The 26,484-nt window shown below is 37.2% G+C and overlaps 1 protein-coding gene across 5 annotated transcripts in view; it reads left to right on the top strand.

Annotated features, from left to right (window-relative positions):
- ASCC3 (activating signal cointegrator 1 complex subunit 3) overlaps positions 1-25,043 on the top strand; it is a 382,634-nt gene extending 357,591 nt beyond the window's left edge. For all 5 annotated transcript variants that reach the window (XM_062186549.1, XM_062186553.1, XM_062186551.1 and 2 more), the window contains 5 exons: positions 16,051-16,202; positions 17,987-18,125; positions 21,897-22,106; positions 24,005-24,180; positions 24,273-25,043. In XM_062186549.1, coding sequence (XP_062042533.1) covers positions 16,051-16,202; positions 17,987-18,125; positions 21,897-22,106; positions 24,005-24,180; positions 24,273-24,408 — 813 coding nt within the window. In that variant the 3' untranslated portion in view covers positions 24,409-25,043. The remainder of the gene's footprint in view (positions 1-16,050; positions 16,203-17,986; positions 18,126-21,896; positions 22,107-24,004; positions 24,181-24,272) is intronic.
- The last annotated feature ends 1,441 nt before the right edge of the window (positions 25,044-26,484 follow it).

Below are 26,484 nucleotides of genomic sequence, written 5' to 3'. Positions count from 1 at the left end.
TCTGTGGCTCTGACCTGGGCATCCTTCGATTCCAGGGCAGGTCCATTTCCAGTGATCCAACTCTTGGCAGAGCTGCCAGGGCTCTTCACAAGCTGACTTCTGCTGAAGCCCAGGCTTATTGGACTGGCCTGTTGGGTCTCCTTGAGGGCAGATCACTGTACAGATCAGCCATTAATAGGCCTGCCACCCATTGCTTCTGATGCCTAGCTTTCTTTTCCTCCTGGTTTGTGTTAAAGCAGACCAGACGATGCAAGTCAAGGGAGTGCCCGTGTCCCATCTCTAATCTTTGGTGGCCTGAACTACAAGTCTATAGTCACAGGCATGTTCTGTAGTAGTTTTTCTAAGGTAGACAATGCCCATGAGGAAAATTATATTCTCACTTTAAAACTTTCTTTCCCTTTGGTCTGAAAGGGAGGTTTTTTTTTTCTACTTACTGTATACTTCGCTGATGGCGATGTGAATCTAGCTATGAGATTATTATTTAAGTTCTTATTTTGGCTATGCTATTACAGAAAAATGTTAGCCATCTCTTATAAGGTCTAAAGATTAAATTGTGCATCCTACAGATTCCTTCATAATAGAATTAGTTCCCTACCTTGAAGAGAATAGAGAAGTGACTTTCTGTTTGAGCTATGATTTAGATTAGGGAAACTGTAGTCTTGCCTGCTTATAATCTGGGTAATCTTTCACAAAAGAAAAACAGTCGTGGTGGTAGTATCTTGAAGTCAGAATACATAGTACAACCTGCCCTTGCTTCTTCCATCCCATTTCAAATTAGGTGTCAAGCCCATTTGTGGTGTTTTCACTTTGACATGCTTTTGTCATGTTTCTTTGTAATATTTTACCACTCTAAACATTTCCATTTCTCTCTCTCCCAACAAAAATAAAAGTAAAAACCACTTATCTCAATTTGATTTGTAAATTGTATAATTATGAAGTTGTTTGCCTGTGCTCTTTCCCCTTTGAAGTCTTCTTGACTTCAAAGTCTTATATTTGTGAAATGTAGCAAATGAGGCAACATCCTTTATGAACTGAATATACCAAAGAAAACCTTTTTGTTAGCCTTCATGGGAAATTTACAAATAATATTATTACTAGTTTCAGAATTGATAGTAAGTGGCTAGTGTTTTGAGTAACTCTCTGCCACACACATCCTTTGCTAATCAAGGGAAAAAGAAACAGATGTTCAGAGAAGTTTAAGTAACTGCTGAAGGTGATTTGTTTAGGCAGTCCCCACTGAAATCAAGTGGAAATTCTAAGATTCTTATTCCTGCTCTAATGTCTCTCTTCATTTCTAAGTAGTGCCGCAGTTCTTTAAGTTAGAATCACCTTTATTTTAATTTTGAACATTTAAATACAAGAATACTAAGAAAATAATATCAAAATACATGTTTATGAGTTGGGTACCCTACTACCTCCGGTAGGATATCTACAACAAAACTTCCCAGAAACTGAGCTTTCAGATGTTCAGTATAAAAGGGGAAACCATGGCTCACTCAGTGAGCTGAAAACTACCAGACTGTATGATTACAATTTTAGTTGTACTGACAAGTTGCTGAAAGTTTCCTTCCAGAGTAGTAGGGGTCAGATTTACCTTACCCACCAGCTAATGTTATCAGATCTGTAGCCTGTATTTGTCAGTACAACTAAAATTGTAATCATATAGTCTGTGTTTTTTAAAATTTATCGTGAAGGACTTTTGCATCAGCACCCTAAAGACTACAAAATAATGATGTTAGTTCATAAAAAGAGAACACAGAGAAATGTGACTGTACACTGATTAGAAAGCTCTCAAGAAACATATGCTTCCAAATTTAAATTGGAATTCAAGTATTTTTTATGCCAAATGATAGCAGAATATTTGGCACACTGTACACCACCCCTGCACTCCCTGCCCCCTACCAAGAACAAGGCAGCCCATTATAACAATGCGCGTGATGTTGATCATTCATTGAGGGCCTTCTATGTACCAGGCTCTGTCCTATAAAGATGGATTTAAAAACTGTACTCATGGTCCAGTGAGAATTTATTTTAAAATGTGAGAACTTCATAGGAATTTCTGTTTTCTTTTTAATCAAGAATTCCCACTAGACCATGAATAAAAATTTTTAATTAATCCCTCCTTTTCACTGTAAACTCAAATCACCTCCTTTTAATTACTCTGGTTCCCTTTTCAACAGTCTGCCTATAATTACTTTAACCATTTTCTAAGAGGGGCTTGTTAATATGATTGAATATTGTAACTGCTTTATTATACCACTCTACAGTATCCAGTTGATATTGTGTTTGTATTTTTGTATCAACAGTTTATGACCTCCTAAAGTTTTTATGTTATGCTACAAAGACCAAAGAAGTAATCATTTGCTTCATCATATTCTCCCCTAAAACTATAATAATTGAAAATATTAGGAGAAAAGATCAGATTGCTGACACAACCAGAAAGGAAGGAGGAATGTTTTCATAATTATGTAATATAACCATATAATAAAAGTGTATCCACACAAGAACAACTTCTGCATAGATTTATAAACACACACATACATGCATTTTATGTTTCTCTTAACCTGCTTAAGTTAGGTTCTCAGCTTCTTTCAGTGTCTTACCACCACCACCACTGATGGGGCTCCCCTGGATGCAACCTGTTCTATTTTGGAAAACTTGAAACAACTAGTAGCAATAGACAATCTCAGAAGTTTCTTGCCACCAAGGTATGGGACAACTAATTACCCTAAAGATAGCAGGTGTCTCTCTGCAATTGATGGTGAGTGCAGAGAGCTGTTATCCTACCACGGCACATGATAATACAGATTGTTCACGTTCCGCGTTCCATTGCCCGAATGGAAATAGGCAAAGGTAAACCAGGACAGCTGCCTTGAAAATAGTTTTGAGTCAGTGTCTGAAAGGAAAGCATTTAGGCAGCTGTGTTCTGCTGGATAAGTTGTCATTGTTTCCTGAATTCTTGCATCTAATTATAGTATAGGAGCACTTATTTTATATCATTTTCCTTAATGTTAAGTATTTTTTAACTATTGAGTTTCCAGCCCTTCTTCTCTTTCACATATGAGATAACATACAACTCATTTATAACTCAAGCTAATGTCAAAATGTTCTAATAGACTTTATCAGTTGTCATAAAGGTGCTACCAAAAAAATAACTTTAATCAACTGCCTAAATAGAGGAAGGGGGTAGGGAAGTATATGAATTGGACTGGTATACCATCTTCCATTCAGAGAAGCTTCCTAAATTCACAAAAACAAATCTTTAAAAGTTTATTGGTGTACTTATGGTTCTCAAGTTTCTCCTGTTAGTCTTTATTGGATCATATTTTCAAGGTGTGTTATTCTCCATCTTTAAAAATTCTCACAAAAAATAAAGTAAAAAAAACCAAAAGTTTATTGGTGGAGGGGCCAGCGCCATGGTGCAGTAGGTTAATCCTCCGCCTGCTGCACCGGCATCCCATACAGGCGCCGGTTCTAGTCCCAGCTGCCCCTCTTCCAAAACAGCTCTCTGCTATGGCCTGGGAAAGCAGTAGAAGATGGCCCAAGTCCTTGGGCCCGTGCACCCACATGGGAGACCGGGAAGAAGCATGTGGCTCCTGGCTTCAGATCTGCGCAGCTACGGCCATTATGGCCATTTGGGGAGTGAACCAACGGAAGGAAGACCTTTCTCTCTGTCTCTCCTCTCATTGTCTGTAACTCTACCTCTCAAATTAATAAATACATAAAAATCTAAATATATATGTATATATTAAAAAGTTTATTAGTGGAATTGTTCTTTCACCTTAACTTCAAACAATAATTTGACCTATTTATCTCTGTAACAACTTCTGATAAACTGAAGCATATTCCATTTCACATAACTAATGTTATGTTTCTCCTATAACCCACAGTTATTCTAAAAGCACATTTCATCTTCAATCTGTCTTTTAAAGTATCTTAACTGAAAGGTTTAAGAGGTTTAAGGTGGGGGGGAGGGGCACCGATTTGGTTTAGTGGTTAAGATGCCAGTTAAGGGGGCCGGCACTGTGGTGTAGTAGGTGAAGCCTTCTCTGTAGCATCAGCACCCCATGTGAGTACCGGTTCATTCAAGTCCCAGCTGCCCCACTTCTGATCCAATCCCCTGTTAACGGTCTGGGAATTCAGTAGACGATAGCACAAGAGCATGGGAGAAACAGAAGAAGCCTCTGGCTCCTGGCTTTGAATCAGCCCAGCTCTTGCTGTTGTGACCATTCAGGGAATTAATCAACAGGTAGAAGACCTCTCTCTCTAACTCAGTCTTTCAAATAATAAATATTTAAAATAAAAAAAGTGCCAGTTAAGGTGCCCATATCTCATATGGAATGCCTGGGTTCAGTACCCAGCTCTTAAGCTTTCTATTAATGAGCAGTCATGGCTCAAGTAGTTGAGTTCCTACTTAATCTTTAGAAACGATGACTGAGTTCCTGGCTTGTGGATTCAGCCCAGCCCTGCCTCAGCTATTTGTGGAGTAAGCCGACAGATAGAAATTTTATCTGTCTCTATTTGTCATATAAAAACATGTTAGAGATATGTGTACATATGTATACATATATTAGTCTGAGAAAATTTAAAAATGAGATAAGAAAAAAATTCTTTTAAGTGGGAGGTACCATAACTATAAACTGGTTCTCTGTTTCTGTTAACAAATAATTCCTGTTTGAGGTAAATTAAAAAGCATAGAAATGTTTGATGATGCCAAGAGGTAGAACTGCCATGAGCAAGGCTAACGTAACCTTCAAGGAGTGTTTACCTCAGGATGCGCTAAGCACAAGCTCCATAGGTTAGCCATGTATTGAATAATGTCAAGCTCATTTAAATAAGCATTCCCGAGAATTACAACATCAACTGCACTTAGCAGTGGTATAGTCCAGGTATTATTGAGTTTATGAAAAGAAGTATTTGGTCAAATCCTTAATCCAATAATTATAAGAAATGTTTTTCATAAAAAATGATAAAGTCTGCTTTTTATTCATAATAGAATCCTTTCAAAAATTTTTAATGCTTACAATTTGACCAAATAAAAATATTATCTTTAAGTAGGTAATGTACCACAATTGGCTTCAGAAAGTTTCTTCAAATCATTTTGAGGCAAAGATAGGTAGATTGGATGTATACATCTTTTTTATAGGTTTGTTTCAAGGGATATTAATAATATGAGCATACATTTGTAGGCTTTGTGTTATCCAGGATGTCCTAGAAGCTTATCAGTAGCTGTAATGTCACCAGCTGTTAAGGTGACTAGAGCACAATGCTTGGCATATGTATATCTTAGTATGTTGTTGGTGAATAGAATAAATATTTCACTTTTTTCTTTTTTAATAGAATATTGAAAAGGGAGATTTATAGTGTATGGAGTCTCACAGTATTTTTAAGATTTTCTGCCAAATCTGAATTGTCTACCAACAAATGAGTGTACTTGTTACAAACAGTGTGACATTACCAAATTCATAGAGATCAGAGTGAAGTCTGATTCAGGCTGCTTTCCTGGCCAGACTGCCAGGAGTTCATATCTTGCCATAGAAGTCTGATAGAGTTGAATTAATAGATACCTATTTAAAAAATAATTCTGAATGATCTTAATTCTGTGTAATTACTCTTCCAAATGCAAAAGATTGACACTATGGCCATCATAGTTGTAGATGGCCAAAGCAACAGTTTAACTCCACAGTACAATGCTCAATGCACCACGTAAAACAAAGCCCATTCCCCACTGGGAAAGCAACACAGAGCTCATGTATTTTGCATTTCCAAAACTAACACAAATGTGTGGATTTTGAGGTGTTAAACACCTTTACTTACTCTTGTGGGTTTACAAGCAATCTCCATTCAAGGACTATAATATAATTTGGAAGACTGTTTCCTCCTGGGTAGCTTTACCTGTAAGCTTTTGTATGACAATTGGTGATGGTTTATTGATGATATGACGCCATTATGAAGGATCCTTCTACCCCCAGCTCCTCTCCTCATACCCACATAACAACCCTTTTCCCGGTTGGGGCTGTAGGAAATGAGTAATGCTTAACCCATTTGTGTGATCAATTCACTTAAGCAGCTACTGTGAAATGTTAATCACAACTTTAATTTGTACTGCATTAGCATTTTGATTAACTTGTAGGCTTGCTAGCACACTTGAAGCGCTTTTACTCATAGTTACAGCTCGGAAATGACTTTTTGATTAATTAAGTTTGTTAGACAGCAGCTGAGCTTCCTGAATGCTAACCTTCTGGGGGTAAAAGTTCAGGAGAAAGTTACCATGAACAACTGTTGCTGTTGAAAAGGATTCTCATAAATGTACTTACAGCGTTTTCACTATTGACAAAATATTGTGTCATTACTTGCAACTGACCTGAACTTTTAAAGGAGTGTGCCTTTCTGTCAAGCAAGCTTTTTTTTTTTTTCAGGCTTTTCCATCATTGTAAAACTTCTGGGAACTCTTGAATTAAATAGTGCATTTTCTAGCAGATGTCTAACAACTAATGTCTTAACAAGCTGCTGGGATGAATTTCCAGAGATTTTCTTCTTCAAATAAACTTCATATTTGTAAATACTTTCGTATTTCCACAAAAATTACAAAGACAGCACGGAGTTCCCAAAAACCCTGAGACTTACTAATCCCCTAAAATCAGTATCTTAAATACAGAAGTAATATACATTTGTTAGAATTAATAAACCAATATTGATTGTTATTAACTTGCAGGCTTATTATAAAATTCCATAGTTACACGGAACTCTTTAATTTTTACATAGTATCCTTTTTTCTATTCTAGATTCTCATTCATAATAACACATTAACTTTATTTTTTTTTAAGTTTTTTTTTTTTAAAGGCAAAGTGGCTGAGAGAGGACAAAGAGATCTCTCGTCTGCTGATTCCACACCCCAGTGGCCGCAGCAACAGGGGCTGCACCAGGCCAAAGCTAGGAGCCAAGAATTCAGTCCCAGTCTTCCATATGAGTGGAAGGAACCCAAGCACTTGTCATCATCCACTTCCTCCCAGGTGCATTAGCAGGAAGCTGGATTGGAAGCACAGAGTAGCCAGGACTTGACTGAGGAACTCCAGTTTAAGTTGTAGGCTTCCCTAGCAGGCTTTAACTCACTGTGCCACAACACCTGCCCCCACATTAATTTTATTTAGTCCTCATGTCTCCTTAGGTGCCTCTTGACTATGACAGTTTCTCAGACATTGTTTGTTTTTGATCTTTTCATAGTATTTTACATTCTCATGACATTCCATGAATAACCTGATTTTTATAAATAAATGCCATTTTTTCTCATTCAAGACTAAATGGATCTATTTCTTTTAAACTCTGATAGTAGTGTATTACATAGCAACAGTATCTGCTATTTCTACCTTTGTTGTGATCTTATTTTCATGTGCTTGTTTTAATTCCCATACTATCAGGAGATAGTTAAGGTGAGTCTGAGGTGATGTAGGGAAAGGAGAAAAGTTTATTTGAAGAGGAAGAAGGATAAAGGAAGAAAGAAGAAAGGGTACAAGTCTGTAGATGCTAAGAAGGGGAGAAATAGGCCAAAGTCTGTGTCTGGATCCTTATGTATAACCTACAGCCACTCTTTTTATTATTTTTTGTATTTTATTTAGGGTATACAAGTTTCATGTATTTCATATATATTTGTATATATTATATATATATTTTATATATATTTCATACATATTTAGGAACATAGTGATACTTCCCACCCTACCTGACACTGAAGATTAAATTGACAGATTTTTAAACTGAAGTTTAGATTTTAGGGGAAAGTTGAAAATAATGGATCTTAGGGCTAGGTCTAATTATCTACCTGTTAACATACTTTATTATGTACATTCAGTGATATCTTTTTTTTTTTTTCCTTTTAGAGGTTAAGGTCAGCGATTCTCTTTCCTTGCAATGAAGTTGATTAGATTTAATTTAATCGCAGTTCTCAGTGTTCCTATGATATCCTTGGATTATTTAAATCCAGAATTCAGTTGTGTTTCAAATGGTAAATGCAAGAAAAGTAAATCTTGATACATAGTAACAATCAATTATAGATTAAATTCCTTTTCATCTGTAGATTTTCAAAACTTACATTGAGGGGCACAACAGTTAAGATGCTGTCAAGGACACCCGCCTCCCATATCAAAGTGCGTAGATTTGAGTCCCAGCTCTACTTGTGATTCCAGCACCTGCTAATGTGCACCAGTAGTTGGATTTCTCTTGTCTCCATTTAGGATACCCACATTGAGTCCCAGGCTCCCGGCTGTGGCTTTGGCCAGCCCCAGCAGTTGTGGGCACTTGAGGAGTGAATCAGTTTTTGTAAGATCTCTGTTTCTTTGCCTTTCAAGTAAAAAATGTAAATAAATAAATACAAATCAAAAATCTTAGTGATAAAATTCATTCATAGAGATATTAATTAATTACCTAATCATTCTGTCTAGTATTTGTATTTTCCTGCCATGTAGGGAAAAAAGAACAGATGTAATCCACCACACATAGCTGTGGAAAGTACTTCTGCTTGCCTCATACTTGATATTGTTTTTTCTTAACTTTTATTTAATAAATATAAATTTCCAAAGTACAACTTTTGGACTATAGCAGCTTTTTCCCCCCATAACCTCCCTCCCACCTGCAACCATCTCATCTCCCACTCCCTCTCCCATCCCATTCTTCATCAAGATTCATTTTCAATTATCTTTATATACAGAAGATCAATTTAGTATATACTATGTAAAGATTTCAACAGTTTGCACCCACATAGAAACACAAAGTGAAACATACTGTTTGAGTACTAGTTATACCATTAGTTCACATAGTAGAACACATTAAGACAGAGATCCTACATGAGGAGTAAGTGCACAGTGACTCCTGTTGTTGATTTAACAATTAACACTTTTATTTATGACATCAGTCATCACCCGAGGCTCTTGTCATGAGCTGCCAAGGCTATGGAAGCCTCTTGAGTTCGCCAACTTCGATCTTATTTAGACAAGGCCATAGTCAAAGTGGAAGTTCTCTCCTCCCTGCAGAGAAAGGTACCTCCTTCTTTGATGGCCCATTCTTTTTTTTGCTGGGATCTCACTCACAGAGATCTTTCTTTTAGGTAATTTTTTTTTTTTTTTTTGGCTTTCCATGCCTGAAATACTCTCATTGGCTTTTTAGCCAGATCTGAATGATATTGTTAACAATTAAATGAGAGCTATTTGTCAGAGTGTTTTATAATGTCTTTACTACTGTATAAATATTTTCATCAATTATGTGCATGCTGTCTACACATGATTATCTAACTGTATTACTCTTTGGGGCTTTTCACAATAATTGTATGAAATTTACATTGTTGATATAAAGTATATAGGGAAAGATGTCAAGCTTAAAGTGTTAGGTTTTTTAAGATTGCTCTGCAAATGTAGAAGAAATACATCTGTAGACTTGGATAAATCTGTCCTTTGCAGAGATAGTTACACAGCTGTGAAAAAGTGGTTGAATTTGAATGTTAAGAACAAACCTAGTGTGCATATAGAATTCTAGAAATTGGTTAAGAATGAGCATCAAAAACATGAGGTATACCCAAGTCATAATGCATGCCTCACCCCCCAGTACATTTCATTTTAGAAGGTTGTCCATTTTCTAAATTCTAACTCTATTTTGGGCTTTTCTTTGTATTTTGGTTTGGTTTTGGTTTTGTTGTTGCTATTTTGTTTTGTCTTGCCTTTGCATAAAGCCATGTGTTTGGATGTTCTTGGGTTTTCCCTGTAAGCATGAGATCTCAGATGCGTATTACATGTATGTCTGTTTTTGAAAATTTGTGTCTTTGACTATCTTTCTCTCACTCCTTCCCCTCCTCTCCCCTCTCTTACTGTCTCAGGTACAGCCAAAACACATACACTACCTTCATTTCACCATTTCCTTTGTAACTCCTGAATTGGCTAATTCTTTCTTCCTCAATTGGGGTAGGGGGAGGGAAGAAAGAAGCAAAAGAGGGAGGGGGAAAGGAAGGAAGAAAAGAGAATCATTATATTTTTAGAATTGTATCTGTGAACTGTATTGAATCTGTTGTTTTAAAAAACTAAAACTAAAAATAAATTGGGGGGAATAAAATAATGCTTCTTTCCATTAAAAAAAAAAAAAAAAGCCAATCTCCTTGGGTCTCTCCAATCACTTCCTTCTCAGACTCCTGCTTCTTCTGTCCAGGTTGTGTTTTACTGCCAGTGTCCCTAAGACTTCCTTTTAAGCTGTCTTCAGAACTCTAAATCTACTTCCCTACCTTCCTCCAACCACAGTTGAATATTATTCAACTCTCCCTCTTCACCTCCATCATAGCGGCTTCATCAGATGACTTCTAACATCATAATCACATGCACCCCAAACTTGTCTACCCTAAGACATCACCTCTGCCCAAGGTGATTGTGACCCTTCAGTATGGGTGCTATCAGTTTCCCTTCTCCGAGCTTCTCTCTCTCTGTTGACTCTCTGTGAGAGGTCTTCAATGACCAGCACCTCTTCTCTGCCAGACCTTGCCCACACACAGCAGTGTCAAAAACCTCATCTTCCTCTGACCCCAGGACAGCCTTTCTCTGTGCAGCTTATATTTGTGCTTAGTCTCTGCTACCCCTGACCTCAAGGAAGTTACAGTCCACCTGAGAAGACACAAAGTAAACTTTACAGAAACAATCATAGCGTATGGATATATTGGTACTGGGAGATTAAAGTTCACAGTAAATAGAAGCCTCCAGAAGCACCTAATCAAACTTGATTTCTCAGATGAGAAAACAAATACCAGTGGTGAAAGTTCAGTCAGAGGCACAAGACTCCAAACACTCTGGCTGTCTCTTTCTAATACGGCACACCCTGTTCAGTGCAGTCTCCAGTGGAAATGAACTGTACTGCTGTCCATACTTCATCTAAAAGTGTTAGCCCTCCAGATTTGTTGTTTCGACATCTGCAGAGCCAACCAAAATGGTGGATCAAACATACTCCAGAAAAAAGAAAAAGAAAAAAAAAAAAACCAATTGCATCTGTACTGAACCAGTTCAGATGTTTCCTTGTCATTGTTCCCTAAATAATACAGTGTGACAGCTACTTACAATAATCACCTGAACCTCTCACCTGGCTTTAGAGTAGCCTCTCAGTTAAAATGTGTTTAAAGCCAGACTCATTGCCTCATTTCCAACCTGTCTTCAATAAATGAAAGCCTTACTGTTTCTGTTCATTATGGTAAGGTCTTAGTTGTAGTGTGGTTTTACAAATGAATACAGTGCTAGAAATCATTTCCATTCTGCCACGGTGGAGATGATGATGGATTCTGAGTCAGCAATCAGTTGAAATTGGTGTCACCTTAGTGATACCAATGGTAGCTTCATGCAGAGTCAACCCTCATGCATTTTCCCTTTCCATTCTCAATCTTTCTAGCTTTGTCTAAAGTGTAATGTGGAAAGTGGATGACAAGAAAAGTGGAATTAAATATTTGCTGAGTGTTAATGTTCTCCTGCTAAAGAGTGTCCAGGATTGTTTCTCCTCATTGTACTAAAGCAGTCTTTTTTTGTTGAGTAATAGATTTTTGTAAAGGACTGTGCGGTGACTTAGGAAAACTCGGTCATGTTCTTTAGCTGTAAACCAAAGCCAGCCTGGATCTAGGGAGGAGTCTATATCAACTTAGTCCCCATCTGCCACGAAGATTATTGTAAAAGATAGTGACACACAGGGAGCCAATCCTAGGCTCAGTCATACACAGGTGTTGGTCAGTGCCAGCTGCCAGAACCCTCAAGCCCATTTACCTGGCCAGTTCCTTGACCTTAGCCCCAGTCAGCTTTGTACCTCTGAACAGTAGCATGGGTTTACACACTCAAACTGAGAAACAGCCTGACATTCTCCAGTTTGACCTGAGCTGCAGGATCTGTCTTTGGCCTTATCCTCTCGCTTTCTTATAACTGCACACCTCTCCTAATGAACCATTCTGCCCATCCCATGCATTTACTCCCAGTCTTGCATGCCCTGTCACTCAAGGCCCTCATACTATCCAGAGTTGAACTTGATACCAAAAGGGCCAAAGGAAATCCCTGTTAGAAAGAAAGGGTTGTTAGGATGTTCTTTTCATCTCATTTATAGAACTTGGAAGTAGTCATCTGTTTATTGGTATCTACTGTGTTGCAGGCAGTGTATATCACACCTCACATAGTACATTATCGCATTTTACCCTTATAGAACCTCTAAAACCCTTCCATAAGTGAGAAACCAATGTTGAGTAAAGCTAAATGATTCCCCCCAGATTTATCTGTTGTAAATGGGACAAAATTAGGATTCAAACACCTGTCTTCTGGCCGGTGCTGCAGCTCAATAGGCTAATCCTCCGCCTAGCGGCGCCGGCACCCCAAGTTCTAGTCCCATTCGGGGCGCCGGATTCTGTCCCGGTTGCCCCTCTTCCAGGCCAGATCTTTGCTGTGGCCCAGGAGTGCAGTGGAGGATGGTGCAAGTGCTTAGGCCCTGCACCTGCATGGAAGACCAGGAGAAGCACCTGACTCCTGGCTTCAAATCAGCACGATGTGCCAGCCGCAGCGCACCAGCCGCAGCGGCCATTGATGGTTGAACCAACGGCAAAAGGAAGAGCTTTCTGTCTGTCTCTTTTTCTCACTGTCCACTCTGCCTGTCAAAAAATAAAATAAAATAATGAATTAAAAAACCTGTCTTTCTGATATCAAAGCTTGTGCATTTTCTCTTATACTGTGCAATAAATTAGGCAGCATGCTATTATAAACATTGTAATTCAGTTTTTATCTATTTAATAAATAAATATTTCTTGAGTTCATTGTGCTTAGGGCTAGATTTACAAAAATAATTCCAGATTCTTTCCATAGTTTAAAGCACAGATGTGATTAGAGCCAGCGCTATGGCATAGCAGGTTAAGCCTCTGCCTGCAGTGCCGGCGTCCCATGTGCGTGCCTGTTTTAGTCCTAGCTGTTCCACTTCCGATCTATCTCCCCTGTGATGTACCTGGGAAGGCAGCAGAAGATGTCCTAAGTGCTTGAGCCCCTGCACCCACGTGGGAGACCTAGATGAAGCTGCTGACCCTTGGCTTCAGTCTGACCCAGACTTGGCTGTTGCAGCCGTTTGAGAAGTGAACCAGCAGATCAAAGAGTTTCTCTCTGTCTCGCCCTCTCTCACTATAACTCTGACTTTAATTAAAAAAAAAAAAAGTGAAAACAAAGCCTTAGAAAAAGATAATAGTAGAGGTACATCAAGAGCAGTGGAAGCATAGGAAAAGAAGTATCTGCCTCCATCTGGAAGAAGCATGGGATCATCACAGTATAAATAGCATTTGTGCTAGAGTTGAAAGATGAATAGGAATGCCCCAGATGGATGAGGTAGAATGAACAGTATTTGTAAAATATTTTAAGAGCAAGAGTAAACACAAGAAAAGCCCAGTAATTTTGTATTGCTATGAGAGTACAGACCTAAAGGTGACAGTACAGAGCAAGGACTAGATGGGTCACAGGGCGTCGACTGTCATCTCAGAATGACTGGTCTTTGTCCTCTACACAGTGTCAACATTGAAGAAAACTAAGTAGAATGACATAGTAAGTTTTCCTGTTTAAAAACTCATTTGGTAATAAGAATATAAAGTACAGATTGATTGATAGTTAGATGAGATGAAAATAAAGAAATGATTATGCCGTTCCAGGTGAGAGATTGGGAGGGACTACACTAAAGCAGTGGGGTGGAGGGATCACGGCTGCGAGGGAGTGATTGAGCAAAGATGTGTAGCAGCATTTGGTTCACCACATTTGGGTAGCCACAGAACCCTTTACCCTCTCAAGTTCTTGATCTCCCCCACCTGCCTCTTCTCTAAATTAAAACAAGATAAATTATAGTTTTCAATTCATGATAGGGCTTTTCATTTACTTCAAGTAAGCACTTACTTTGCATTTTTTTTTTTTTTACATTTTCACATCTGGATCATACAATGAAAAATCATGGAGAACTCTCATAAATTTTATGAAATCTTTCAACTTCTTCATGAAAACTTCAAAGTTAAAAACATATGGTTCATACATCCCACTCTTCGAACATGTGAGCTTTTGGTCTGGAATTTGTTTCCAGTCAAGTTGTAATGTGAAAGCACAAGTAGAATTGCCGTAATTACTCCACATTACAAGCTCTAACATCATCATGATACTGTGTTAGGTATAATTATTCATTCCTCTTTTCCTTTCCGCTTAGCAGCACTTAGGAGTTGTGACTAAACCTTTTCTTTTTCTCTTTTTTTCTTCCTGTCTCTGAGTAGCATTTTTCATGACCTCCTTGGCCCGTATACTTCAAAGAAAAAGAGCATTATTCTGCTCTTCAGGGGGAAAGGAGAACTATATGCTGTTTTTCTCTGTATTTACATACATGTCTTCAAATATGTACACACATTCATATATACACATAAATATAAATATATCTGTTATTCCAAATTCAAGTTTTATGATGCATAACCAGTAAAGTAATACTGCTAAAGACCAGTCTGGCCATTTCATCACACTAATCATGATATCCAAAAACTCTGATCCATTTCCCTGTAGTGTATACAAAAAGATCATAGATTCGTTTGGTCTTTTGAACTATTTTACTTTGTCTTAAAAATAACCGTTAGATAACACAGAGTATAAAAATCAAAGCTAAGAAGGAGAACATATCTGCATCAATAGTACTAAGTAATATGGCAAGTCAGCTTTAGTAACATTATATATCTCTTAAAAATTATCTCTAAAAACTGACTAGTAGGGTCGGTGTTGTGGCACAGCAGGTTAAGCCTCTGCCTGCAACTCTGGCATCCCATATGACTGCCATTTCAAAAGTCCCGGCTGTTCCACTTCCAGTCCAGCTCCCTGCTGATACACCAAGAAGGCAGTAGAAGATGTCCAAGTGCTTGGGCCTGTGCTACCCATGTGAAAAACCTGGGTGGAGTTCCAGGCCCCTGGCTACAGGCTGGCCCAGCCCCAGCTGGCCATGCAGCCATTTGGGGAGTGAACCAGCAGATGGAAGATACCTTTCTTACTATCTATCTATCTATCTATCTATCTATCATCTCCATATCTCTCTCCCTCTGTAACTATGCCTTTCAAATAAGCAAGACAAATAAAATTTTAAATAAATTTAAATTTTAAAAATTACTTGTAGGATATTTACATTTTATAAATCTCTACTCTCAGTGAAATATTAATGTATAATTTTAAGCATTTTTCCCAGTTCATCTAATTTCTTACCTTCATACCTTCATTCTCCGAAGGGCGAGAGTACAATCCTACAACTATATAAAATAGCTGCCTAAGATCATGATATTAACTTATGTGTCTTTAAGTCGGCATTTTCCAGAATTTAATTTAATTGAAATAGCTTTGCCTGTGTAAACTTCGCCTCTGTTTAAATAAGATTTCACTGTTTAGTTTTGCCTTAAGCAAATGCAGCCTTTTGTTTGTCCATAAAACATTAGATTAAATGTATAGGCTAATATGAATAGCTTCCCATCCTGCCACATGCACTGCTGGCAGTTGCCCCTTTGCTAGTGTGTGGTGTATGATTGTCATGAAAACCAGGGCTCTAGTGTTAGCCTGATCTTTGGAGAAAATACATTTTTGGCAAGAAAACCTTCCATCGCCTTACCATTATTGATTTTAAATTTGAAAGAAACATGGGATGTATTCTTTACATGCAGCTGATAATGCTTTTGATACAGTGAGTTGTATAAGTATTTGCTCATAAAGGTACATTGAATTTTTAATCTTAACTTTCTTATTGGGTACCAATGTGGGCTAACCATCATTACTGTATGAAAATAGTTTAATATTTGGCCCTTTGTAAGAAGTAATATATAATAAATGCTTTGAGAGATTTGGTTTTTCCCTTCAATACAACTTCAGTTCATTTTCTGGTTCTATTTAGATGAATCGTCATTTAGATATGTAATGCTTGGTTTCTGTTTGTTTCTTGTTAAAGCTAACATCAGATTCCCAGTGGAGAGGGCAAGTGCTATGATAGTCTTGTTAGTCTTGTAACGTGGATGCTTTCCCTATTCAGGCAATGCTGGATGTGGCTGCAAACCAGGGCTGGCTGGTGACTGCCCTGAATATCACCAATCTGGTTCAGATGGTGGTCCAGGGTCGGTGGTTAAAAGATTCTTCTCTTCTTACTGTACCGAACATAGAACAGCACCATCTTCACCTTTTCAGGTAAAATTGTCTTAATTTTCAATGTAATTGTTCCCTCTTTTTTAAAAAAAAATAGGAAATTAAAAGATAAGTTTAATTGTTCCATTTTGTTCTAATTTCAAAAAAAAATTTTTTTTACATGTGTAGTCACTGGAATTTTATGCCTTGCCTAGAATATGGATTCTTTACCGTGAAAATGCCTCTGTTCCCTGGAGAGAAACTTGGATTCATAACATAATGTGCTGTTCCTTTACCATTATTGGAATTTGATTATTGATCCCAAGCTATCCAGTATTCATTTTGACCATCTATCTAAATTCAGTTTACAACATTGGATACATATCTATTTTAACTGCATCTATTCCTTTACAATACCAGCCTTCATTTAAGAATATACTATTAAAGTGCTTTGTGATCCAAAGCAAAATAAATTGCCAATTTCTGTCATTATAGAAGAGATTTGAAAGATCTGAAATCCATTGCCAAAAGTAAATCGTACATCTGCAAAACACAAAACTGGTTAGTTTTATATATATATATATATATATATACACACATACATACATACATGCATATACATATATATATATATATGGAGTTCAAGATACAAACTTTGCTTAAAAGAAGAGTTTATATTAACATCAAATCATTTAACCCTTAGCTCTCTTGTACATGACAGTAAACATTTTAGCGAGGAAAAGAACAGTACATATCATAAGCAGGGTTGGCAATGGTTAACAGAAAATCTTTCACACCAGTGTTTCACATCATTTGAAAGATACTTTGCAGCAAAAATGTTGGTTCACAATCATGTAGACAAGCTAAACAGTATGGCTATAGTGTGCCTCACACACCATGTACTTCTTGTCAGCTGGACATGGCCGTTCTTTGAAGTACCTACATACAAACACCAGGGAGAACCTCAAGCACACCTAGGACCCCCTCGGGAGCAGCCCAGTTTGACTCCAGTGTGCTGAGTTCCAGGGCAGTTGTCTCTGTGGTGCCTGAGTCCCTACCATAGCGTGTCCCTGGGAACTAAAAGACACATTCAGAGAATAAGGCTTACTTGCAGCAGAAGGTGTGGAGAGAGAGGCAGATATCGCATATGCGTCTGCAGCCCAGTTTCAGGAATCCTTCCAGTACGTACTCAACATTATAGGAGTTGGATTTTAGCGATAAAGAAGGCACATTAAGGTACTACCTAACACAGCAAGCAGGTCTGCTAGAGAAGCTGCTTGGGGCCTAAGAGATTTGGTTTAGTTTTCCTGCCACTTTGAAGAGTGCAGTATTAATCTTACTTCAATTATACTTTTTCTTCTTGCTGTAAGATTTAGGTGGCCTGTGTTCCTGGGATCTGGCATGGCTTATGCTATAAATCTCAAAAGATTCCCAAAATGTACTTTTAATTTTATGTTCCCAATAATTTATAATATAAAACTTTATTCAGGTAAATATATTAGAGACATTTGCCTGCATCCATTAAAAACACATCAGGGTCAGATCACTACTTTATCCACGTGGAAGCATTATTTCTCATTCATGCCTTCCTGTGGAAAGACACCCACTGTCAATGAACCTTAAGAATTGCTGACCTCATGCATGATTTACATGAGCCTTGAGAGCAATGCTGCCTGGGACTGATATCTTAGAGAATGCTGGCTCGTTGTTAAAAATTAACCAAAATGTCTTTTAAAAAGTGATTATCTTAACTTTTTTATCTGTTTAATTATATAAAGCACCATTATAAGAACATGTCATTTGTACTGTGAGAAAATTATTTGGTTGGCTTTGATATTGTTTCATAGAAAATGGAAAAAGGGACCGCATGCTAGGTGTCGCACCTCCATCGAGTGCCTTCCTGAGCTGATCCATGCCTGCGGAGGGAAAGACCATGTATTCAGCAGCATGGTAGAAAATGAGCTCCATGCTGCAAAAACAAAGCAGGTGAGTGCACCTCTTGCATGGTTTGTAGGCTCCCTCAATATGTCTGGGGTTTGGAGTCTATCTCACCTGGGTTAGAATTCTCTCTGCCTGGAGCCAGGTCATGGCGTAGCAGATTAAGCCACTACTTCTGATGATAGCATCCCATATGGGCACTGCCCCACTTCCAATCCAATTCTGTGCTAATGGACTGGGAAAAGCAGCAAAAGATGGCCCAAGTGTCTGGGCCGCTGTTACCCATGTGGAAGACCCAGATGAAGCTCCTGGTTCCTGGCTTTGGCCTGGTCCAACCCCTGCCATCACAGCCATTGGGGGAGTGAACCAGCAGATTGAAGATCTGTCTCTCCCTCTCTCTCTATAACTCTGATGACTTTCAAATAAATAAATATTTATAAAATAAAAAATAAATTCTGTGTACTATTTACTAACCATGAAGTTACTATCTCATAAAGTTCATACGAAACTTAAACACAATATAAAAAGTGCTTTATACATCTTCTTTTTTTTTTTCATAACAGCAGTAGTCACCTTTTTCTTTAATTTAGTTCTTTATTTGAAAGACAGAGAGGCAGAGGCAGAGAGAGAGAAGTCTTCCATCCACTGGTTCATTCCCAAGATGGCCGCAATGGCCAGAGCTGCACCAATCCGAAGTCAGGAACTTCCTTCAGGTCTCCCACATAGGTGTAGGGGCCCAAGGACAGGCCATAGCAGAGAGCTGGATTAGAATTGGAAAAGCCAGGATTTGAACCGGCTCCTATATGGGATGCTGGCATTAACAGGCAGTGGCTTTACCCGCTACACCACAGCACCAGCCCCTTTATACAGTTTTGACATAGAATAAAAACTCTATGCATGATACTAAAAATAATGTCAGTGGTAGTATTTAATACTAGTAGTGGCACTGGTAAAAGATGTTTCAGTATAATGCTTTTAAGCCCTCTGTGAAAGACCTGTAGCCTGTGCATCTACCTTACCCAGGAGACCTACTCCCTCTTCAGGGTAGTTTTTCTTTTTTTATGCTTGGGTATATTTTTGTGCAATTCCCTCAGTTACTTATTTATGCTCCCTCTTATTTTAATCAAAGCTTTATTACTCCAAAATTCTAAAGTGTTCTTTCAAATAAACTTCTTATATGTGAACCATGAGACTTACATAGGATGCTAAGTCTATGTTGTGGAAAACAACTTGAATCATCTATCCAAACAATCTTTGGGAAAGCCAAAAAAAGTGAGTGAGCTATGCCAGAACTATGTGGCTTTCTAGACTTTTAAGTCCTAAGCAGTTTTACCCTAAACATGTCAAAGTAAATGTTCAGGATTTATAATATAATTAACATATTGACTTACAGATTCAGGTATTAAAGTTCTAAACCATGCCTTTCTTTTTCTGAGTGGAACTTATTTTTGAACAAGACTTAGAAAAAGTATAACAAGCATTAGTGTCTTGATTGTTCAGTTTCTGTTGAACCCAAAATTGGCACAAAAACTATTTAAATATTCATAATAAATGCCTACCTTTCTGACTAAATTACCATCAAAATTATGAATAAAAACAATATATTTAAATCAAAACAAGACTTCTGTTAGCAACAACACACTTTAAACATAACATACATTGATTTCTAGCCAAGTTTTAGATGTGATGAAAAATTAGAACATTGTTATAATTAGTTCAGGGAGAACTCAGAAGTAAACTTACTTAATTTATTTGCATAAATTGCCATTCTGTTATCTTTAAAACCAAATGCAAATTGGCTCTGTCTGATATGATGATGGTTATTTGGCTCAAAAGTGCTTCAATTTGCAGAGCAATCTGGTGTCGGCTCTGCAGTGAGGCGATCCCAGGTAACATACAAATCCTGAATTATTCCAGAAATTAGTATGTTTAAAGCATCAATTTAAGTGCTAATTGCAGTAGTAATGAGAAAAAGCAGTACGACTGTGAGATTTGCATCTTCTACCCCATCAGTATGCCTGGAACGGCTGCTGACTGGCAGAGGATTTGGCTGCTAATTAAATAATTGTATGCATGGCAGTGCTCTTGCCTGATTCAATAGATGAAGATTAATCCTCAGATAAATATGTTTGGCTGGTATTGAAATGTCTTAGCAGTTTCTTTAAAAATAGCTTGTGTTTTATATACATAAATATATAAATACACTCAATAAATATATGTGTACACATTGTGGATTGAAAAATAGTATTAACTGCTACAAAGAAGATTTCACATATTAAAGGCTATATGTGACTTTTGGGGGCTTTGTAAAGTAAAATCCCAATGACATGCTGATAAGAGAAAACATTAAATTGATAACTAATTTAATGATACAAGTGAAGAAACATGAAGTCTTGCTTCAGGTGATGAATGTTACTTGTGTTGTCTCACAAAATTAAATGCTTTACAGAAATTGTGTGTTTTAATTGTCTCCTTGACCACTCTTCCATGCTGTCCAGTCTTAGAAGAACATCAGGTGGTACAGCTTCTATACTCAGTGATTCATGGTGCTAGCAGGGGAGAGACCATCATTTGTTTGAAGTACGTTCTGTGGTTTGACTATTTCAGAATCTAATTCCAGACATAATTTCAGATTGACACAAGTTGACAGGATTGGAGTTGAGCTGAAAAATCTGCATAGGATTTGTACTTTTTTAATTCCTAAGGGTTGTTTGGTTCATCAGGAATACTTCATTTCAATTAGGTAAATTCAGCAGCGCTAAAGCCATTGAAACAGGAAGTCAAGGTGTAAGAAAGCCTATAGCAGATATTAAAGGAATAAAAGCAACACCAAAATTAAAGTACCCATATATTTTTAAAAGTAACTTAAAAGGTGTCAGCTGTTAAAGCAGCTAGTGTATGTGGACATTTTCTTGACTAATTGTGATATTACTACCTAACTGTAAATGTTAGAAAGGATGACTACTACCTGAGGACTTCAAACTTCTTTTGTTAATCCTTTCCATGGGCCTAAAAGTTCATCCATTCATTCATTTCATACTGGTGAGCACTTAGTATTTTAATACTAATTTCTCACAAATATCTTTGTTTAAAGAGCAACAATAAAATTGATAAAATATTTCCCACTGTTTCGATGTGTGTCATTTTAATTGACATTTTCAACATAACGAAGCTAGAAACACAAGTTTCTGTCCAGAAAAAGCTCTAACCTTACAGGATTCCCTACAACATATAGAAGTATAAAAATGCTTTCCTTTCAGAGTAACAAATTTTGCAACATTGATAAAATCTTATATAGTAAGCAGTCAGCAGATGATACTGACACCAAGAATTGCATCACTAATATTCTTTCAGGTTGCCTTTATAGCCCCCAAGTAATGTTCTTTGCCTTCTGGAACAAACCAGTTCATCAACAAACTCTTTAAAACTTATTATTTTTTAAGATAGGTAATGACTATTCAGTATTGAGAGTGATTTCCAGTAAAGCATCACAAGTTTAGATCTGAAAATGTTTCCGTAGTTGTTTCTAAAACAACTTTTGAAGCTTTAAAAAGATTTAAAGTATGTTATTGTACGCACATACACATGAGTGTAAGAAAAACTTGGGAAACCTAGACAAGATCAGTAGATATATCAATGTTAATATTCTGGTTGTAATATTATACTTTTGTTTTGAAAATGCTACAAATGAGGGAAGCTGGGTAAATGAATAGAATTTCTCATTTTTTTTGCAACTGCATTGAATGCATTGAATTAGTTGATTACTACATTTCATATTGACTATTCCTTTTTCATTTTCCCTTTTTTTTTTTTATTTAGGCATGGACTTTCTTGTCTCGCTTGCCAGTGATAGATGTTGGCATAAGTGTTAAAGGCTCATGGGATGACTTAGTTGAAGGACATAATGAACTCTCCATTTCAAATCTGACTGCAGACAAACGAGATGACAACAAATGGATCAAATTGCATGCTGATCAGGAGTATGTGCTTCAAGTCAGCTTGCAGAGAGTCCACTTTGGGTTCTACAAGGTATGGTGTTTGGTTTCCATTCTCAAATATTTCACACCAAATACCAGCATGCACCACCACACATTTCTTTTATATTACGAATGTGTCCGTGTCATTCATGAATCCTGCTTTCTCAACTGGTCTTAAGCAGCAAGAGTCAGTCTTTTGAAATTAGTTCTCCTCATGAGTTGTTTCCAGCACCCCAGAATATCCATCCGACACACTAATACTATTCAGAATATAACCTACTGACTCGGTCCAGCAGACTTTCTTGGAGAGCCAGATTTTGCCCCCCACCCCCACCCAAGATTAACCAAGTCAGAACCTCAGGGCAAAGTGTCTCAAAGTCTATACTTTTACTCAGCACTCCCAATGATTTTTAAGGATATTAAAGTTGGAGAGTTGGTGGATGTTTTACCACTTAGCTCCCTAAATTTGAGTAAGACGCTAAGACTTTTGAGCCTCAGTTGCCACCCGGGCCAGCTTCCCTCATCAAAGTACACATGAGAGAGCTTTGTCAATATTCAGACAGGCCCAAAATGTACAATATTTTTATTTTAAATTAGTATGACCTGTTCTGTTGCCTCTGACACCAAAATTAATTGTTTAGTCCTCTAAGACTATTAGTACACAGCATGTGGGCAGATTGGTTTTCAGTACCACAGTAATTTAAATAAGAAAATTGTCTTCTTTTTAGCCCACTGGACTCAGGGCTTTCCCAGTAAGCCCTTAGAAGTGAGGTTTTAGTTGGCTGACACCCTCTGTTTTCACATACAAAGTGGTCAACAACTTTCTGTTATGATATCCATTCATTGCTGTCCTTTCCAGTCCCCCTTTACTGGATTTCTAATGGTAAAAATCAGTCAGTGTAAGTATGAGCTGATTGGCCTCAGGCAGCATTTCAGGGGACTTAATGTGAGCATTTCTAAATGAGTTAGTGTATTCTAACCAAAAAAAAAATTGTGATAATCATAAAAAATAGTAATGATCATAAAAATAAAATCATGGGGGAAACTGAGTTTATTAACCTTAATGTTATAAGAATTTAGTTTTAATCATTCTAGGAAAGCTCTAAATTTTGTTTCTAAATGATGTGAAAATGTACCATTACTCTGTGATTCTTTTTTGAAAATAGCATAAGTTAAATATCTTTCTCTAAAATACTGAGTAATGTCTGTTTCGGAGCACATCATGATTACTCATTTTATGCCATAAACTCGTTGTGATAAGGAATCATTGGAATAATATTGCATTTGTAAAAGTCAATTAAAATAGGCTTCAAATGCTATCATTATATTTATATCTAATCTTGGATTGTGGTAATTAATATGTTTTATATGTTGCTTGATTTACAATTTCCCATTTTTCAGAGAAAGGACTTTTTAATATTGACACATTAGAATATGTGCTCTTTTTTTCTGTACATTTTATTCTTGGTTGAGGGGAAAGTATCTATATGGTATAATGTTTATTATCTTGAGGTATAGCATCTAGGTTTGACTGACTTTGTTTCCATAAGCATCAGTTCCTTATGAATGTTTCTTTGGAAGATTTGGTTACTGTGGTTGTATCTCAGTTTATTCATCTGCAAGTAATTATCAATAATTGTAGGAATGGCAGGAGAATTTACTAAATTGATTTCAAGATTCAGAGCTTCTTTTCTAACTGAGGCAAAATTCTGGTAGTTGGTAGCCACAAACTCGTGTCTACAGAGTGCTCTGAAAATATTAAAGAAAGGTAGGTGAAAGCCTATCAAAGACATCAAACTGGAAAGAAAGAAAATTTAAAACATCAGATAGATGTACTGAACCATGTAGATCTGTGGCCTTCAAAAAACGTAACATAGCCTTTTAACCACAACCAAGTTGTATAGAAACTTTAGGCATTATTAATGCTTTATCCTTTTTTCTGGTTTACAGGGGAAGCAAGAGACCTGTGCAGTGACCCCTCGATTTCCCAAATCAAAAGATGAAGGATGGTTTTTAATATTAGGAGAAGTGGATAAGAGAGAACTTATTGCTTTAAAAAGAGTAGGATATGTACGAAATCATCACGTAGTTTCCCTTTCATTTTATACCCCTGAAATGCCTGGAAGGTAAGCAGACTCTTACTACTGAAGTTCCAAAAGAATTGAATGTCATTGAGTAGAAAGACAGGTTTACATTTTTGTTCTACTGCTCATTTCAGGTACATCTTTACATTGTATCTCATGAGTGACTGCTACCTTGGCCTGGACCAGCAGTATGACATTTATCTCCACGTCACACAAGCCAACGCTTCTACACAGGTCAACACCGAGGCCACTGATGCCTTTGCTGAGTGAAGCAACCTGACCCAAATAATCGTATAAAAGAACTATTTAAGAAATCTGGCTCTTTAGTCATGCAGACAGAGTCAAATTACTTGATGTTCGCCTTGATGGAATCAACTTCTAACCTCAAAGACATCCAGTAGATTGACAGTTACTGCAGTATTGACTCCAGCAACACAAAGTTAGATGCAGTGGCCTTTTAACAAATGCTGCCTTTTATAATGTTGTCTTCATGGGTTTCTTGATATGTACAATGGACAAGCATGTGGGACAATCTTTTAATTTGTGTATATTTGGGATGATATTTAGGAGTTATCAATCAAATTTCACATCTCACAATGTACTGTTTATATGAATATTATCATTTTTTAAGGAAAAATACATTGAGATGTTACAGTGTTGGGATTTTAATTCTGCAGTATAAAATACATGGGATAAATTTGCAAGGTGATATACTGTGTATCTTGATAGCAAAATTTATACTTTGATCACATGTAGAAGTAGTTTCAGCAATTTCTTATAGTCATAAATGTTAATAATATATATATAAAATTATATTTTGGAGCCCAATGATGATAAAACAAAAAAACAAAATATATTGATCTTAGAAAATATAGATACTAAACTGGTGGAAATAAAATATGTAAAGTGCAACTTCAAAACAAGCTGACTTAATTTTTCTTCTGGCTTCCTTTCATCATAGCCCTTCTTATTCTTCTTTCTCTTCTACTTCAACACTACTTCCATTGTCTTTCTGATATATTTATTTATACAGGGAGACAAATATAGTCTAATTTGTGTTATAACATATAAAGGAACAATTCTTTGTTGTTGTGTTCAAGTAGTGGGTAGGTTTTTCTCTGTGAAAAAGGGAATTTCTCCATATGTAAACAAGTTCATCTTTTATTTTTTTTTAGTAAGCATATAATTTATTTGAGATGATTTTGAGGATGTAGAAATCCATATGTCTCAACCTCCCTCTTCCCCAATCATTTCCTTGGTATAATCATTGAAAAGTTTCTACAAGGGCATATGACACACAGATTTGTCATTTAACTTTAGGTACATAGTAGTTTTGTATTATTTACCTTTCATCTACTGACTATATACTGGAAGTTATTTCTGTAAAATGATTTGGATCATGTAATGACCATAACAAACAATAAAAACTCTAAATTCACAGGATGACATTGAAGCATCCTCACTATGTGATTCCAGTATATGAATGTATATATGTAGTATAGACACACACAGAAACACAGACATATACATGCCATTGAAGTTCATCTTTTAAAAAAAAAACTTTTTCAAACTTGGTACTTGGGTCCCTGCCACCAATATGGAAGACCCAGATGGAATTCCTGGCTGCTGACTTTAGCCAATCCCAATCCTGAATATTGTGGGAATCTGACAAGTGAACCAGTAGATGAAAGAGCTCTCTCTTGCTCTCTCTGGCTCTCGTTCTCTTCCCCTACTCTGGGTGTGAGGGAGGAGATGGTGGGGGGAATTATCCACTATCACTCTGACTTTCAAATACATCTTTTTTTAAAAGAAAGAATGAATTTGAAATTTTTGTTTTTCTTATTTGAAAGTGAGAGTTAGAGAGAGAGAGAGAGAGATCTTCCATCTGCTGGTTCACTCACTCGCCAGATGATCACAACAGAGGCTGGATAGGCCAAGCCAGAGCCAGGAGCTTCTTCCAGATCTCCCACATGAGTGCAGGGGCCCAAGAACTTGGCCCATCTTCTGCTGCTTTCCCAAGCCATTAGCAGGGAGCTGGTTTGGAAGTGAGGTAGCTAGAACTTGAATCAGCACCCTTATGGGATGCCGGCATTGCAAGTGGTGGGTTAACCACTACACCACAACAACAGCCCTGAAAGTGAGATTATTTAGAGACATCAATTACCAACCTGTACAGAAATCTGAGGCAGAACAATTGCACCAATTCTATGTCTGTCACCATCACCCGTTTCTTGTCACAGTTTCTTGTCAGTTCTGTAGGAGGTATGGGATCAGCTTCATTGGATAATGTATATGGCACAGGACATCAAAACAATAAGAAAAAAATTTCTGTTATGTCTGTCAGAA

This window comes from Lepus europaeus, chromosome 3 (assembly GCF_033115175.1).
Source record: "Lepus europaeus isolate LE1 chromosome 3, mLepTim1.pri, whole genome shotgun sequence".
NCBI classification, from domain to species: Eukaryota; Metazoa; Chordata; class Mammalia; order Lagomorpha; family Leporidae; genus Lepus; species Lepus europaeus.
This window is presented reverse-complemented; position numbering and strand designations above follow the sequence as displayed.